The sequence below is a fragment of the Parasteatoda tepidariorum genome, chromosome 1, assembly GCF_043381705.1.
Source record: "Parasteatoda tepidariorum isolate YZ-2023 chromosome 1, CAS_Ptep_4.0, whole genome shotgun sequence".
Lineage (NCBI taxonomy): Eukaryota > Metazoa > Arthropoda > Arachnida > Araneae > Theridiidae > Parasteatoda > Parasteatoda tepidariorum.
In genome coordinates this window covers 27940857-27958925 of record NC_092204.1, presented here as the reverse complement: position 1 = coordinate 27958925, position 18069 = coordinate 27940857, and the positions used below count along the sequence as shown (strand labels likewise).

The 18069-nt window shown below is 29.9% G+C and overlaps 1 protein-coding gene across 1 annotated transcript in view; it reads left to right on the top strand.

The window, feature by feature from the left end:
• LOC107446350 (STKc_myosinIII_N_like and MYSc_Myo21 domain-containing protein ninaC) overlaps positions 1-18069 on the top strand; it is a 169549-nt gene that overhangs the window by 46702 nt on the left and 104778 nt on the right. Inside the window, exons 4-6 of the mRNA XM_043046374.2 lie at positions 1403-1502; positions 11269-11345; positions 14735-14874. Of these exons, the coding sequence (XP_042902308.1) occupies positions 1403-1502; positions 11269-11345; positions 14735-14874 (317 nt within the window). The remainder of the gene's footprint in view (positions 1-1402; positions 1503-11268; positions 11346-14734; positions 14875-18069) is intronic.

Here is an 18069-nt window from a genome sequence, read left to right as displayed (position 1 = left end):
GTCTCGGTGCTGCCATCTAGTGTGGCAGAAACTAGACGTCCAAATTAACATGGCCAAAGGTATCTCACCCATTGTGGTGGTCCTGAAAGAGTGGATACCACTTCTGGAGAACGCACTAGGTCTGCTCATGTGTGCGCACTTGTGCAGCTCATTGGAAACTTTAAAAAAAACTTATCTGCATCAAAGCTTTTGTTTTAAGTATAAATCAGAAACATGAAATGTTATTAACAAATAAGTTTTAGGTAATATTAGGAAAGAAATCAGAAATAAGCGATGGAATAAATGGAGTTGTTTTACACTAAAAAGAATTGATTCAAAAATTGTAGAACATTGTTATTAAACTCCTTATACATTGGTGTCTCAAAGTTACGCAATCTTCGCACTCTCCACACTTTTCCTCTCCCCGTTAGATTTAATAAAATCTTGCTTTTCTTCCCGTTTCAATAAGAAGTGGTAATATACTGTCATGGGGAGAAAGCAAAGATTTTGGGATGCCATAGTGAAGAGAGAGAGGGAAAGTATGGAGAGTAGGGATATTGCTTAACCTTGAGACAACTATTCTGCTTACAAAGGATATAACGAATCAGAACCTTTCATCACAAATACTAAGTATTATCATCAAGTGCATTTTCTTCAAATGACTTCTTTTCGTGTAAAACAACCAATTGCGACTGATAGATCAACATTTGAAGTTTCTATTTCATTAATCTTTATTTTGCATTAAGTCATGATTTGTTTTAATGAACCACAGGCATTTCTATATCGTTACACTCGACATTTTTGTCAGAATTTGTGAAGGCGCTTAATCAGAATTTTACAATATTGCTGCTTAAATACTTGCATGGCTGGCCACTTCATTTTTGGGACCTGTTAGCTATAAAAGGCTTTTATTTTGTATCGCATTGTTTTAAGTTGATTTGATTTTCATTTTTGTTGATAGTAAAATGAATATTGAAGATAATCTTTAGAGAATGATAAAGGCTGTGAACATACTACAACAAATGAATTTCTCAGAGCAATTAAGTTTTACCAAAATTATAATCAATTCTCAAAAAAAAATTTAAATTTTAGGTGCTGATATTCTCATACTCAGTGCTTTTTTTTTTGCTTAATTAAACGTTTAACTTAATTTAAAAATTAAGCAATAAAAAAAGATTAATCATAACGAAATAAATCTGTAAAATTAAGAGCCCTGTAGTAGAATGACAGCAAAAAATTACATGCATATTAAAATTTCCGATAAAGTACTCAGAATTTTGAAATGGCCTTAATTCAGCTTTATTGATAATTATTGAAGGGAATGATAATAATGTTTTTGTTATTTATGTAATTTAAAAAAATATGCTTCACTTTTTTGAATAAATTTTTGTTTCTATGAATTCAGAGTCAAAATATATTTCAGGGATTGCAGACTCTTCATGAAAATGAAATAATTCATAGAGATGTAAGAGCGTCAAATTTTATAATCTCTCCAGAAGGTGACATTAAATTCATTGATTTTGGTAAGTACTCCCTTCACTATATGTTTAATTAGATGATTAAAAGTAACGCATTCTCTCGAAAACCAGTTGCGGGCAAACGGGGTCATGAAAGTTAAAGCTCCACAATTTCTTAACCAATGGCGTTATTATTCGCACTTGACTTTTTTAAACTATTTACATTCTTAAAATGAAAGACACAATAATTGCTTTCTTCCTTCAAACTTTTTCACTTTAAATTTTTAAAAAAATTGTGAGAAAAATAGAGAACAGCAAATTTTTGCTGCCGAGTCATGAAATGGTATAGGTAAATGCATTTTGAATTTCAAATGAAATATACAAACATAGTTTCTGTCAACCAACAAAATATTCAAAGAGAAATCATTTAGCTTATTTAAAAATCCATTTTTCAGTCACTTGCCATGTTTTAAAGCGAATCATTAAAAGTTTTTTTCGTTTGTGTCTCTCTATATTAAAAAATCATATATATATATATATATATATANTTCAAAAATCAATTTTATATCGCAAACAGTAACAATTTTAACTATATACGCATATAATCATAAGTTTTCAAAAATCCTCGAAACGTAAATATTCAACAAGTAATTTAAAGTTATACAAAAATATTTTTATAAAACCGGAGTAGTGTAAGTGTGATTCAAGTAAATATTAGAAAATAATAATGTTATAAATAATAGAAACAACTCACATTAGTTTTGTTATTCGTATTAGAATTCGTATAGTTTTCCGTCATTTGTTTTTAATGAAGGACACTATTACGTAATTAATTTATTGCGGCTATAAGTACTTAATTTTCTTATTTGATATTATAATAATGATAAAAACTTACTTAATTTTAAAACTAGGTGTCGAATTTAAAACTATATCACTATATATTAACGGACCGTGAGAGAGTTGCTATATCCTCATGTATATAGATAATTTCTGTCCGTGGCGTTTGGATTTTATCTATATTTCATTAGTTAATCACAATTGTTAGGATATAGCTTATCTATATACATGAGGATATAGCGACTCTCTCACGGTCCGTTAATATATAGTGATATAGTTTTAAATTCGACACCTAGTTTTAAAATTAAGTAAGTTTTTATCATTATTATAATATCAAATAAGAAAATTAAGTACTTATAGCCGCAATAAATTAATGAAAATAAATTTTGAAAACTTATAATTATATGCGTTTCAAAATTTATTAAACGCAATAAATTTTGAAAACTTATGATTATATGCGTATATAGTCAAAATTGTTACTGTTTGCGATATAAAATTGATTTTTGAAAGAAAAAAACCGATATTAACTTTAAGAACTTAACAATTTAAAAAAAAAAATCCTTTTCGGAGGAATACTTTAACTTTTTTTTAATAATTCATTGAGTTAATGTAGTATGATATTCAAATAGCGTTTATTTTATTTTGTAGATATGTGAAATATGATGAAAAATATTCACGCATAAAAAGAATATGGTTCAACATTTGAAAATTCATTCAAATGAAAAAGACTTTAAATGTCGTTTATGTGATAAGGTGATTAATCGAAAGTGTAACTTGAATAGACATTTAAAAACTCATGAAAAATCGAGAAACTTGAATGTGAAGAATGTAAAAAGATTTTTTTCGAAATGATAATTTAAAGAGACACTTACTGACTCATTTAGTTACGCATAAGCTTAATTTGTGCAGTGAATTTTTTAAGTTAAAATCTGATTTACTCAATCATATCCGATCCATTCACACACCATCTTGTTCAAGAAAAAAGAAATATAGGTCATTCCGCAAATAACAATAAAAAGATTAACAAAAAATTGTGAAGATGCATTGGAAGTATTTAAGAAAGAGGCAACGAGAATTAGGAAACTATGAAGTTGTGATCCAGTCCCACATATCTCAAGCTTTTTGGAAAGTTTTTTCGGCTAATTCATAGAGATGGGAGTCTGGATGGAGGATGAACTTTGCAGAAAGTAGTATTTAAATATGGGTCCTTGTCCCGCACTCTGAATGATTCATAGAACCACCGGATTCTCCTGCCTTCATGATTTAAAATTAATGTTAAAATGATTTTATAGAAAATATTCATTGATCTAACTTAAAGTAATCATCTTAAAATCTTAACGAACTAGGAAACAATGTAACATTTTTATTTATTTTTAACAAAATTTTCTATTTTTTCAGAAAATATCTATGTTTTGGCAAAAAAATTTCTCTTTTAGGAAAAAATTTTAACTTTTTGTTAAAAATTTGCTAGTTTTATAAAAATATTTCAAACTTTTTCACAAAATTTTCTATCTTTTAAAAGAAAATATTTACGTTTTTACGAAAAATTTTCTCTCTTAAGAAAAAATTTTAACTTTTTGTTAAAAATTTGCTAGTTTCATAAAAGTATTTCAAACTTTTTAACAGATTTTTCTATCTTTTAAGAAAATATTTATGTTTTTACAACAAATTTTTATCTTTTATGAAAAAAGTTTTACTTTTTGTTAAAAATTTGCTAGTTTTATAAAAATATTTTTAACTTTTTAACAAAATTTTCTATTTTATGAGAAAATATTCATGTTTTTACAAAAAATTTTGTCTTTTAAGAAAATATTTTTACTTTTTGTTAAACATTTTCTATCTTTTAAGAAAATATTTATGTTTTTACAAAAAAATTTCTATCTTTTAAACATTTTTTAAACTTTTTGTTAAAAATTTGCTAGTTTTATAAAAATATTTCAAACTTTTTAACAAAATTTTCTATTTTATGAGAAAATATTCATGTTTTTACAAAAAATTTTGTCTTTTAAGAAAATATTTTTACTTTTTGTTAAACATTTTCTATCTTTTAAGAAAATATTTATGTTTTTACAAAAAATTTTCNGCGTAAAAATAGCTTAGCCGACAATGAAAGAAAAATTAACCCATATCTTTCAATAAAGTATCCTCAATTAATTTATCCTTAAATAAATGTCTTTTTATTTCGGGACATTTAAGTTAAGATAATGAAGACAGTAAAACATTGTAATAAGAAATGGGATGAAACAACATCTCATTGCCAATTAAAAAAACGAAATAATTTTTTGAAAAGTATTTAGGGGAACTGATAAGTAATGTCGTTTCTTCATATTTCGATATTTGTTCCTACTTTTAAGAAGCGTCAAAGACAATTTGAGAAAAAAGTGACTTGTTTACTCGTGAGTATTAATAATTTTTTTAACAATTTACAATTAAACCAGTCAAATACCAAAAAAGGTACAAAACCAGTATTATATAATTTTTGAATTTCACAAAAATTGTAACACAATAGTTCACACCTAAAACATTTGTGATAGAGGAAATTAGCATTTTATAGCCAACAGTATAAAAAAAATACTTAACCTTAAATAAAGTATCCCAAATTTATTTCTCTTCTATAAATTCTTAAATATGCTTCCTTTCATGTGAAGATGTTCAAATGGAAATATTTTTGATTGTAAAATTGTGCATAAGAATCGCAAATTTAAAAAAACGGTTTGCTAAATTCAAATCCGGTACTCTTGATATTCTCAACTTTTATCTGTTTGAAAGACTAAATCCGGGAAAAATTTATAAATTAAGGCTAGAGGTATGCCATACCTGCATCGAATTCCTATTTGTTCCGATGACTGAAGCATTTTCTATGAAGCAAAATATTTTAAAAACTGGATAATGTCCAAAATACTATCTCTAGATATTTCGCTCAAATATCAAATGATTTTTATCAATCCAGCATTGAAAGTTTTCACGCCAAATGGAAAATAAGATAGTTGATTACAGGGTTACATCATTGGTTAAAACAAAAAATCATTAAAAATTTGATTGAATTTAATGTAAATAAGCGTTCTGGTCTCATTTTTTACTGTTACAAGATAAATTTTTCTGATTTAATTACATTGTGATCTAAATATGAATTAACTCATAAAATGTCCTTATGATAAAATAAAACTGGTGTAATTCAACAAAATTTTAGATGTTTTTGTATGGAAGTGGAATTTATCATTTGTATAAGTACTGCTTAAATGAAAAGTTGACACGCATGATAGCGTCAGAAATACATTAGCAGTAACAAAGCTATCCTTCTGAGTTATAAATTAAAGTAAACTAAGTCTGCCACAGAATGCGCTTTTCTGATTGATCAGTTTACATGATTGCATGTAAAGTGAAAGTAAAGTTGTGTTAAGATGGATGAACCCTGAAAAGAACAATAAACAGCAGTATGATTTTTAGAGACAGGAAGCGATCGTAATGCGTTTACTTATATCTAAATGGTTGCCGATTATGGTGAACTCTGACAAGAACGAATGTCATTAAAAACTGTTGTGAAATTTTTTGTAAATAGCAAAACTGAGCCATTGCGATATGCATTAAATCCATTTGTGCTATTGATGAAAAGATTCATTGTAATTTAAGAGATTTGAATGCACTTAGTCAGGGCAGAAGAGGGGTAAAATCACTTTTTGCCTCTTAAAATCATCACTACTTGGTGAAATTCTGGTTAAGACGCATCCCATTTAGCATAATTTTTACATTCATTTTAAATGCTTTAACATGAATAATGAATATAAAATTTGTTTGTAATTTTAATCATTCGTGAATTTCTTTGTTGATTCTTTGCTTCGAACAAATGATACTAGAAAGTATTAAAGTAGTCAACGTTGCCTCGTGTGCCTTCGAACGTATATATATGCACCAAATTCGAAACTTTCTTTTTAAACTGTTGATTTGTAAGAATATATAAAAGAAAAACTACAGGACATTTAGTGATACTATATTTTAGATAATGCGCAATTAAGTTGCATTATTTTAGTATGATATTAAATGTCTATGGAGTAATTTTGTATAATAAGTATTACTTGTAATGTATTAAAAAATTATTTAGAGTATTTTTCTCATTCTGAAATTTAATTTGATGTTTAAATGATTTTTTTTTTCAAAACAATATTGACATTAAGCACATATTTTTCTACAAATACTACGTCGTGATTATAAGCAACGTATTAGATATAAACAAAAACAACAAAATGACAGGAATCTTTAAGACAATTACACATTTTATTAAAGTTTAAAAGTTAAGACTATTAACTCAACAACAATACCATTGTAATCGCTGATATATGATAATAGATTGTATATTCTATAAAAGAATATTTATGTTAACAGTGGCAATGCAAAATAATTATATTACAGTCTGCGATTATCTGTCTAGACAAGAAAGGAAAAAAATATTGAAATGTTATATACATCGTAAAGTGGTAAGTATATAAGATTGGTTAAAATTTGCTGATTACCAAAATTACGATGGGTTTTCTTAGTAACTTTTATTTTTGATACTGTTTTTTACTTAACCCCATTAACAATAGCTTTTTATATATATATATATATAAGGAAAAAAATGGAAAGCAAAATATATCAATAAAGGATGTGTGAGGAGCACCAAACACTGAAACGAAAGTAGAACTTATGATGAAAAAAATGTAAAAGAAAGAAAAAATGCAAAAGAAAACAAATAAGCAAAATTTTTAAAAAAAATCAAGAAAATACAGAATAAAACTCAACATATAATATATAAAGTGAGACAACATATATTACTGAAGTACAGAAGCTCGTTTGATTTGTTAGTTACCTCGGATTGGCTACAATCAGGATGTGCGCAAGGTAATAATATTTTGCAGGATAATTCAAAATTTATAATTAATAAGGCTGAATTTTAGTTATAAAACGTTAATATTAATTAAAATAAAATTTAAGAATAAAACTTAAGACAAAAAAATTTTATATTGATGATTTTAGAGAAATAATTTACGTTTGATAAAAAGAAAATTAAATGCATCTCTATTAAATATTAGAAGAATTTTAACCATGGACAAGCCCAAATTAGATTTCCACATGGTAAAAATATAAATTTAATTAAAAAAGAAATTTTTATTTGCATATACAATTAACTCGACGATTTCATACATATATTTTAATTTCCTTAGTTGGATATTCATTGTTTTATATCAAATTTTGAAAAAATCCGTCTATTTGTTTTTTCGATAAATAAACATTACTACAGATTCCTCTAATTCTACTCATTTGATTAAAAAAGATATTTAAATAAAAGTTTTTGTAAACTTCATATTTCCATGCAATTAGCTTATTTATATTGAATTTAAAAGCATTTTTTTATTATAAAAATCAGCAGTAATGTTTTTTCTTTTCTTTTTTTAATACTTAAATCCAAAAAATTAAAATTAAGATTGTTGTCTGATTACGAAGCAAGTTTATTTCTTCTGCGTAAATATCATTTAGCAAAATTGCATTGTTTTGAAAATTAAAGATAATTAAATCATCAATAAATCTAAAACGAAATTTTACATTAAGAGTATACTTTTTTCATAATAGGTTAAAAATAAGTTAGCTAAGAGAGATGACTAATTAAATACTTGTGGTACTCCATCAATTTGAACAAAAATATTTTTTCCATAAAGATATTTATTAAAAAGACAAAAATTAATTAGAATTTCCCAATAATCAAAATTACAATCAATGCTATTAGAAAGATCTTGGAAATTAGTAGTCGCAATTGAATTAATTTTATTCTGTTTTATAAAAAAAAAACTTAATATTGTTAATAATTTTGTTTAAATAGTTAGAGAAAATGGTGCCAGGTTTTGCTAGGTAAAAATTAGACCTAAAAGTGATTGTTCTAAATTTAATAGGAATTTTATGAAATTTTGCACTGATTAAGTATGGAAATTGAATATTATTAGTTTTAATTTTTAACCTCTTATGTGAAGCTAAAAAAATTTTAATGATAATATTATTATTTAAATTACGAAGCTTAAAATTTTTACCATTATTTAACTCCTTACTTAAATGTTCAGCATAAAATTTTTTACGGAAGATTGTTTAGTTATTTTTAGATTTGTGTATGGGGGTTATTATAAAAAAAATTTGTAGTTGCTGAGTTGATCGGTCAATTTTGGAATAATTTGTTGAATTGAAACCCGATTCCGTAAATTTTGTTTTGAAACTTCTGGGAGATGTAAATAAATACTTATTACATTCGTGTATGTTTTTATTTTTACGATTTCAATCACATGCTTGCTCTTGAAAAACTTCAAACCTTGAAATTAATTTTTCTCCTTTTTTAAAAAAATCAGCTTTCACGGACATTAACTGTTTTTTCCCCTTCATACATTGTTATTCCATTGAGTTCAAAATAATTTTTCATTAAAAAAATTTAAAGGTTTTTTTTCATAAATCTATTTATCAAACATAAATGAGACTTGAGAGAAAAACCTGTCACCTGTCTTGCATTATTTGCGTTGTTTCAGAGTCTAATAATATACACGACAGTTGATGATATAAGGTTAAGATAAAGGAAAAGCCATTTACCGATTTATGTGTTTACGTAAAAAGGTGAAGGACGTCGTTAGCACGAAGTGTGAGATCATAAAAACTACTGGCAGCTCTTCTTCAAAGGACCTACTCTATTAAGAATCTGTAACCTATCAGAAAACTTTATGTCCTCCCGACCACCTCATTGCCTGGATGTCTTCACGGAAAGCTGTCCGCTGATTGTTGTCTATTGCTGTATTAAACGTCGTGATTTGTATCTCTACAAAAATCTTCCTATTTCATAAAAAAAATATATTTATGGTTTTTGTTTCCATATATATCCATTATTTATTGCATCTTCACTCAATTTAGGAGAAAACGCTAACTTAAGAACTATATAACAAATTCTAGAGAACTTAGAAAATGAAAAAAAAAATATTTTTAAGCTCTTAAAATAAAATTGTATGTTATAGCTTTACCTACTTGGGATCAGAAACTAACATAAATAAGGGTATTTAGTAACAGGTGCGAAAACTGATTGCACTGATAAATGTTTTAAATACTTGAGAAGATATTCAAGATCGGATCAGTAGGGAAACTAAGTTCATGCTTTATAAATGCAAAAAATGCCATGAATGATGAAAAAATTTAACTGTCGGGGCTGAGAGGCCGAACCTTCGAAGCCCGAATGCCAATATTTACAAATTAAAAGTAAGGGAATTGTTCCCAACGGGCAGTTAGAAGCTTGAGAAGAGATCAATGGTTGGCGATTTATCGACAGAAAACATAGCCAAAAATAAAGCCAACACCCCTTACTCAATAATAAATTTGAAAATAATTTGGCGAAAGCGAATCGCCAAAAAAACTGTGAGAATTAGTATAACCCTGAAACTGAAACATTTTTGCGATAAGAAATAAAGAATAAAGAGTTATAAATTGATTTTTGTTTTCGATTTAGTCGCGACAGTGACTTAATGAGTTTTATATTTGTATTGAAATTAAAAATTAGCCGTTAAATTGTTTGTTAAGAAAAGAATGAAATATTTATGATAGCTTTTTATAAAATGTAATGGAAACTAAATAATTGGTTTAATTTAATTAAAATTTGATTTAAAAAATTAATTTAAGAAATTAAAGAAATTTTAAAAGCTAGGAAATATGTAATGCCTATTGTGGCATCACAGTACCTATGCATACTCTTTAGTACATATTCTCTTGAAGTGTGCAGGTATTGGGAAAGCATTTCTTTCTCCTTACTCCTGATTTTGAACATATTAAAGTTTATAATAAAAAACATGCATTTAAATTTCAACTTACATTTACATTCCAAGTGAAGGGAAGGGTGTAATACTGAATAGTTAAGATTCAAAGGAACTAAACTGTCTCATTTAGTCAAGATATTCATTATTATTTAAATACAATGTATCATTCTCGAAAGTTCACAGATGTATTACTTTTTTCATGAATGATTTTTTTTAGAAAATGTCATTCCACTCGGTTTTACCCCACTAGTGGGGTAAGAGCGGGCACACATGTTAACTCTCTATTCGAAATTTAGAAATACCAGATTTTCAGTGAAAAATTAACTGACATTTCTATTTTATATGACAATTTAAGAAAGTTATGTATGTAATTTACATGTGATAGTACTTGAGGGGGGAGGAGAAAGAGAAAAATAGTTTGCTTGGACGGTTTTGGGCTCAATCAAAACTTTTTGCCAAAAATATAGTGTTTATGTTTTTTCAAAAGAAAAAAATGGCAGAGAATTTCATCAATATAAAAACTACAATTTTGTATAAAGGATCTTCAAAAATTCTACAAAATATGACAAAAAACTGCTTTTTGTGTTTTGAGTATGAGACACGCAATAAATTTTGTTCCGGGACTGCAGATATCTTTTTCTTCCGATGCACTGCAGCTTTCTTGGGCCCAACGTAGACGCACATCTAAGGAAGGAGGCACCGAATCAGGTAGTACTTACTTATACTCCATGAGATGTTATCGAAACAAATGCTATTTGTTGGGTATGAATCGTTAGCATGCGCATAATAAGCTTGACTGAAAATAATTTTTATACCTGAAATGTTTAAAAAACAAGTAAAGCTTAAAAACAAGAGAACATTAGAGTTAACATAGTACTAAAACAAACCTATCTACACAGACAAAGTGAATTAATCAACGACAACAAGCCAATATGGCTGTTTTTTTATTTTGTTGAGTGAAATGCAATTCAGAGTTCTTCCGCTAGAAAGCAGAACTAATAGTTTTATAAAAATTGAGACACCCGTTTTCACCCTACTCTCACTTCAATATTTTAACTTACATTTTGAACAAGTATTGAAGACTAGAGTAGCTCATATTTTTACCATTGTCTTGGTATTGTTTATCAATATTATTTATGTTTAATAATTTCTATGAAATAAGCTAAAATCTGGGCTTCCTGTATTTTTAGGTTCGTGTGCACTAGTGAAGGACACAGATGGGAAAACACATTCTTCCCTTGGAGCACCTTACTGGATGGCACCTGAAGTAAATACCAAATAAAATATACCATACAACATGCTTGTATAATATTAAGATAATTTAAATACATCGTTGATGAAAGAATAATAAATAGGCAGCTTTTAAAAAGTTCTTTGAATGAAAAAACTTTATTCGCATGGAGCCTCCATGAGAGGCAACTACAATCTTCCGCTGCGTACTTTGGGGCAGGTCCGTGTTCGCTACCAGATTTTAAGCTTCTGAACACTTTCCAAAGGAATTAGTACTTTTCATGATATGCTGGTGTTTCTTTTTGGTTTGGCCTGAGTACCTTAGTCCCGGAAGTTGGAAGTCTGAACTCTGAGATGTATGCGGGCATTCTGGACAATGCAACTCCACCAAATGCATGGCAATAATTCAGAAAAAGCTGATTCTCTTCCAGAAGTTCTACATCTTCACTCACAGATTGATACACACGCAGCCATGGTCAAAGCCCTCCAGCTGTTATGGAAATTAATTACTATCAAAAACTGGTCTGAAGTCTCACCAGACATTTGTTTCGGGTTCAAACGGAACTAACTAACTTGCCATTAATATGTGCCTCTAGAATCTTCGTATTTGTACCAGATATTTAAGGTAAAATAGTGAGCTAATATTTGGGCTTAAGGAGACTTATAATTTCCTTCGTTGATTTTTGCCGTTCTTTGTTTGGCAATATAACTCATCCCATAGGTTCTCTATGGTCTAGGCTCAGACAGTTCACTCGATTAAATCCTTTTAATCTATTAAACCGATTAATTAAACCTAAACCCATATGAATCTATGGATTGATCTTGCAACATAACAGCCAACGAATTGTAATTTAGGTCCAATTCGTAAAGCTGCTACAACGTAGAAAGCACATTCTCATTCAAATTGGTATCAAATGGAGCTTAAAATGAATTTGGGTCAAAGATCCCAGCTGATATCACGTGAAAAAATCCATAATTTCTGCTTCCATTGATATGCTTGAATGTTCAAATACTTATTGGAACATTTCTGTCGATGGAACTTCTACATGATCTTCATTTATTTCACTTTCTATTTAAAATAATCTATGTGTTTATCTTTCGTATGATAATTCATCTTTTTTAAATTTGGTTGATAATATATCTCATTCATTTTATTTTTAATTTAAATTTTTAAAAACAAGACAAATGCCTGATTCCTTTATTTCAGTGACTACAAAAAATACTAATGATATTTAGCTAAGCTATTTCTTTTTTGTAAAAAAAGTAAACGAAAAAAGTCTATTGTATGATTACAATATACTTTTCAAAAACATACAATTGTATATTTTTGAAAATGAAATTTTAGATAAACTAATAATTTTCTAGTTTTGTTTCCAGATAAAGCTTCAAAAGATTTATTTCCTTAAAATACATCACTGTTAAAATTAAATCAAATTTATTAAATTAGGTTCATAAATTCTGTAGGATTTTGTATGGATAGTTCTTCAAAATGTTTGAAAATGAAATATAATTTTCAGCATAATATAGTCATATTTCAAAAGATTTATATTGTAGGAATGGAGGTTGCCGAATAATATCAAACGAGATTTTCGTATGAGATCAAAGAATCTCAATTCAGTTCTACTTTATTCCTTATTGTATCTTATTTCATGAAATTGTTAAAAAGGATAAAATTTTATCTATTTTAATTTGATAGAGTGAAAAGACGTCGCATTTTAAAAATAAGTGCATCTCGTATTTAAATTGTTATTTGATATTAACAATTTAAAGAAATTTTTCAATGTTATCCTTTTAACTTAAAAAGTTGTATTGCATAAAAATGCTGTAAGAGCTTATTCAAGCTTATTTAAAATTCCTTCAGGCGAAGTTGATTTTATACTGTCAGAATGAATTTTCATTCCAAAACTACGGTAAAAATAACCAGTAGCAGTCTGTTCATCGAATTAAACGTAAAGTTTACGGTTAAGAATGCTTCTTTACTTTGGCGGATTTGGAACCCTTTGAAACTGGTACAGTTAAAAAACCGTGAATACAAAACTATGCGTGAAAGATGGATTTTGTAATTATTTGCGTTTAGTATGATTTGAGCATGGTTTAGAAGAGGATAGAACGCTCATCTTCCAATGAGGTGAACTGGTTTCGAATCCCAGTGATGGCTCATCGATAAAAATTCGGCACCTGGCTGGCACCTACCACAGTGCTGACGTAAAATATCCTCAGTGGTAGTCGGGTCATGGGTTAGAGTCCATTTGCTGTCAGGCAAACCGTGGTAGGTTCTCGTGGTTTTCCTCTCCATGTTACAGAAATGCAGGTTAGTTCCATCAAAAAGTCGTCCACAAAGGCAAAAATGCGCGACTTTTTGCGAAAAAATATGTTTTCTTCATATTTTAAAATGTCAGATGAAGATATGAAAAAAAGTACTTTGGGAAGTTATCCTATACTGATTTGCAAGGGCCGAGATAACCTGGTTTGTAGGGCACTAGACCCATGTCCTACAGGTCATGGGTTCGATCCCCGCCTGCCGAAGACTCCCCATGTAGTAAATGGTGATTAATGCACGTTAAATCTGTCGAGTTACAAATTCCTCCATGTTCCCATAACAAATCATACCTCTGGGGGTACTGATCGAGGAGTTTCCTTTTCTTCTAGTTTGGTTCAAAATTACAAGGCTACAGAGTTGAACATTAGGAGTCGTAAACCCTAAAATTGGGTCAGCTGTTCAGCAATGGTTATAAATATAAATATAAAAAAATACAACATGGTTTCAAAAACCTTAAAAATGAATCTTAATGGTATATTGGAGTTAGATTATGTTAGGCTTTTAGTCACGTAATGAACATCGGAGTTAAGTTGTAGTTGAGTTATGTTTTGTCAAGCTTGACTGACCACAGTGCTAACGTAGAATATCCTCAGTGATAGGCGGATCACGGGTTATAGTCTTCCTGCCGTCCAGCTAACCGAGGGAGGTTTTCGAGATTTTCCTTTCCATGTAACGCAAATACGGGTTAGTTCCATCAAAAAGTCCTCCTCGAAGGAAAATTTCTCCCAATACCTAATCCAGGAGTCCCCTCGTCTTCTGGATTGGATTTAAAATTACAAGGCTACGGAGTTGAATATTAGTAGTCCTAAACCCAAAATTGGGTCGGCTGTTCAACGACGGTTATAAAATAAGAACTATATCATTAAATTTTTCGTAAGCGAGTAGGACATAAAATGTTTGCTCTTAGTTCCTATACCCTACAGCGCCGGGGGAAAAAATCTTCTGAACACACAGTGAATATTTCATGATGATATGAAAAGATGTAATGATCACATAAAGCGATAATTTTAGCATGTCGAGGGATTTTAATAACAATAAGAACGATTGATAACTGTGATCATATTAAGCGGTGTTTGTTATTATGTAATGTTCTTGTTGTTCTGCAGGTCATAGCTTGTGAGCAGATGAGGCCTTACACGAAGTCCTGCGATGTTTGGTCGTTGGGCATCACAGCCATTGAGCTTGCTGAAACAGTTCCTCCTTATTCTGAGATTCATCCCGTCAGGGCAATGTTTCAAATAGCCAGGTGAGTTCTTTTATTTTCTTCCACCGCTCTTTAGCAGTGATGTAAACTTTTTTTTTAATTTTCTGACACTATTTTTATTCAATATTCACCAAGAAAATTTACCATCATATACTACACTCGAGGCAAACTTAACCTTTAAGCATTGTTTATACTACAATACGTGATTTACTGCTTCTAAGCATGAGTCGGTGTCAAAAATGCTCATTTATCTCTATTTGACATTCCATTTTAACTTCCTGAATAATTCAATTAATTAACTTGAACAAGAAGGGAAACAGAAATTCCAGTAGAACAAAGCATCCTTTTCCGAATAATTTAAACAGTATGCCAAAAACATTATGAAATGCAATATGTTAAAATTCTGATTCTGAATTCTCCAATGCTCTAAATTCTCTAATTCTCTAAATTCTCTAATTCCCAACATTCTTTTTTAAAAGTTCTCTAAATTCTAGTTTCTAAATTCTAGTTTCTAAATTCTCTTGTAAAACTGCTCTATCACCATAAAAACATTAAGGAAACAAAAATCCCAAAATTAACCAAAAATATAGGATGAATTTTTAACAATCACTTTAATAATAAACATCCTTAAATAATAAACTTATTTCAGACGATTTGAAACCTTTCTTTTTTCATTGACTCTAAAAGTAATACGCATTCCTTTTTGACGTAATTTATTACCAGGATTTTAGTTATATATTAAGGACGGTCTTTGCACAACACTTTGCACATTGTGGTTGAATTTAAGAGGCAGCAGGAGAAAAAAATAGTTTGACAAGTTTAAATTATTTCACAACATCCTGTTGTGAAACGTCTGTACTTTAAATAAGAAATAAACTAAATCGCAAAATATATTTCAAAATAGGCCAATTTTGCGACTCAGAATCCCTTATATGTTGGATGACATATTGTAACCTATCGCATCCGGCGACTATAAATTCATGCGTGACAGTGTTATACCGGTTGTCTTTAAGCGAGAGAAAGCACGTTACAAAAGATATAAATTAATTGTTGCCTGGGGAATGATTCAAAATAGGAAGTTTCGAACCTTGCCGATGGACGGATTAGTGATTAATTTTTATTTTGCGGTGTCATGGCGCGACAAATACCGGAGACACTTGGCGCTACCGACGCAAGACAAATGGGACCACGGGGAATATCAAATGCTTCCAACATCAGGAAGGGACAGGAAGCTCGAGGAAGTGATGAAGTCGTAAGAATTGATGCAGGAATATGACTGATTGTTTACCCGCCGCCAAAGTCTCTGGGGAAAATAAAATTAAGCGAGCCAAAACTCTTTTTTTCCCAGATGTGGGAAGAAATTTGAAGCAAAATACTCCCACCTTGCTACGCAGAGTGTGATTTATTAATCTGAAACAAAATAATGTTCCATTTATCTTCGAAAATAGTGTGCTTCTTCGAGTAATGAGTTGTAATCGGACACTCCTCAATCGGAGAATTAAAGTATTTGCAATTGCGAATTTGATGACAAAATTATTTCGACTATTTGTAATTAGTTGGAAGAAATGTCCATTTACGACAATTCTTAGTTTCATGGAATGATGTCGATACTATGATATTTATGTTATTAAGATAATAATATAAATAAATTATCGACGATCTTTTTATGTGTCTTTAAATAATTTATAAAATCTTATTAAAAATCTTTTAATAAAATAGAAAAATTTGTCGCAGTAAAACAAATTTTTACTTCGGCAAATCAGTGTGCGCTAAATTTTGCAATTTTTTTCCTGCATATAAATGTATGACTTGATTTTTTTTCTTAATTTTATCATACGTGATAGCAATCTATGATATTAAGTGTTATGTAACACCTCTATAACTATTTAAAGAAATCTACAAGAATGAATAATAAATAAATAAATAGGCTTATAATATATTTATATGGTGGCTGGGCGCTTCGCGCTCCCGTGCCACAGGTCCTGGGTTCGATCCTCAGGCCGGGCAAGATTGACTCAGCCCTTCATCCCTTCAGTGGGTTGATAAATGAGTACCAAGCATGCTTGCGAATTAAACACTGGGGATTCCGCGTTCGGTTGACCACCTGACCGGAACCTCTGCTCCTGCACCCAAGAGCCCAAGGTCAAGAAAACTGAGATGGGCACAGTAGGCCATGGCCCTCTATGGGCTATCGCGCCACTGAGTTTAGCTTAGAATATATTTATATTGCATAAATAGTCTTGTATGCGTGTTATTTTTGTAGAAGATTTTCTTAGTTCAGAAAGGAAAAGCTGAAGTGTTCTGAAAAAGTTTTTGCACAAACAAATGTATTACAAATGATTTCAAAACTATAATCGGGAAGTGTCAAGATCTGATTAATGTATACAGATTGTTTTAAAAAATACGTTGCTAAAATTCAAGGGCAGAGCAGATGAACGATAGCCATTTTGGTCACAAACGCCCTCCGATGTCGTTATAGATATTGCAAATCGTACATAAAGAACTAGGACTATAAATAAAAATTACTTCATTTGTCTCATTTCAATTTTACTGTGTTTCTGCATTTATAACACACTTATGAACAGTACTGCAAAACAAGAGATGCTCAGGGTATAACAGGCAATTTCGATGTTGCGTTACAGGAAACGCATTGCATCGAAGTAATGGCTCACTTTCACAAACAGGCCAAATATATCGCGAACGCATCCTGCTGCCACAATGGTCTGGCGCACACTTTGATCATTTTTGTTAATTGTATTTTTTTATAACTGACAATGAACAGCTGAGCCAATTTTGAATTCACGTCTACCAATGTTGAACTGTATAGCCTTGTAATTTTGAACCCAATCCAGAATACAAGGGAACTCCTGGATCAAGTATTGGAAGTAATTGGCCTTTGTAAAGGACTTTTTGGTGGAACTAACACGCATTCGCGTTACATGGAGAAGAAAACCACGAAAACCTCCCACAGTTAGCCTGACAGCAAGGGAACTCTAACTCATGTTCCACTGAGGATATTGTAATTGTGGCAAGCAGGATGTGAATTCGTATCGACCAGGGATTCGAACTCGGTTCACCTGATTGGGAAGCGAGTGCTCTAGCCTCCTCTGTGCCACTACGCCTCTTTTAGTGTTATTAATCATTATAACATGTTTGGATATACAGTGAAAACAAAAAAGATGCAGAATAATTTTTATTTATTTGTCCTTATGCATTCACGCGATTTGAATATATATA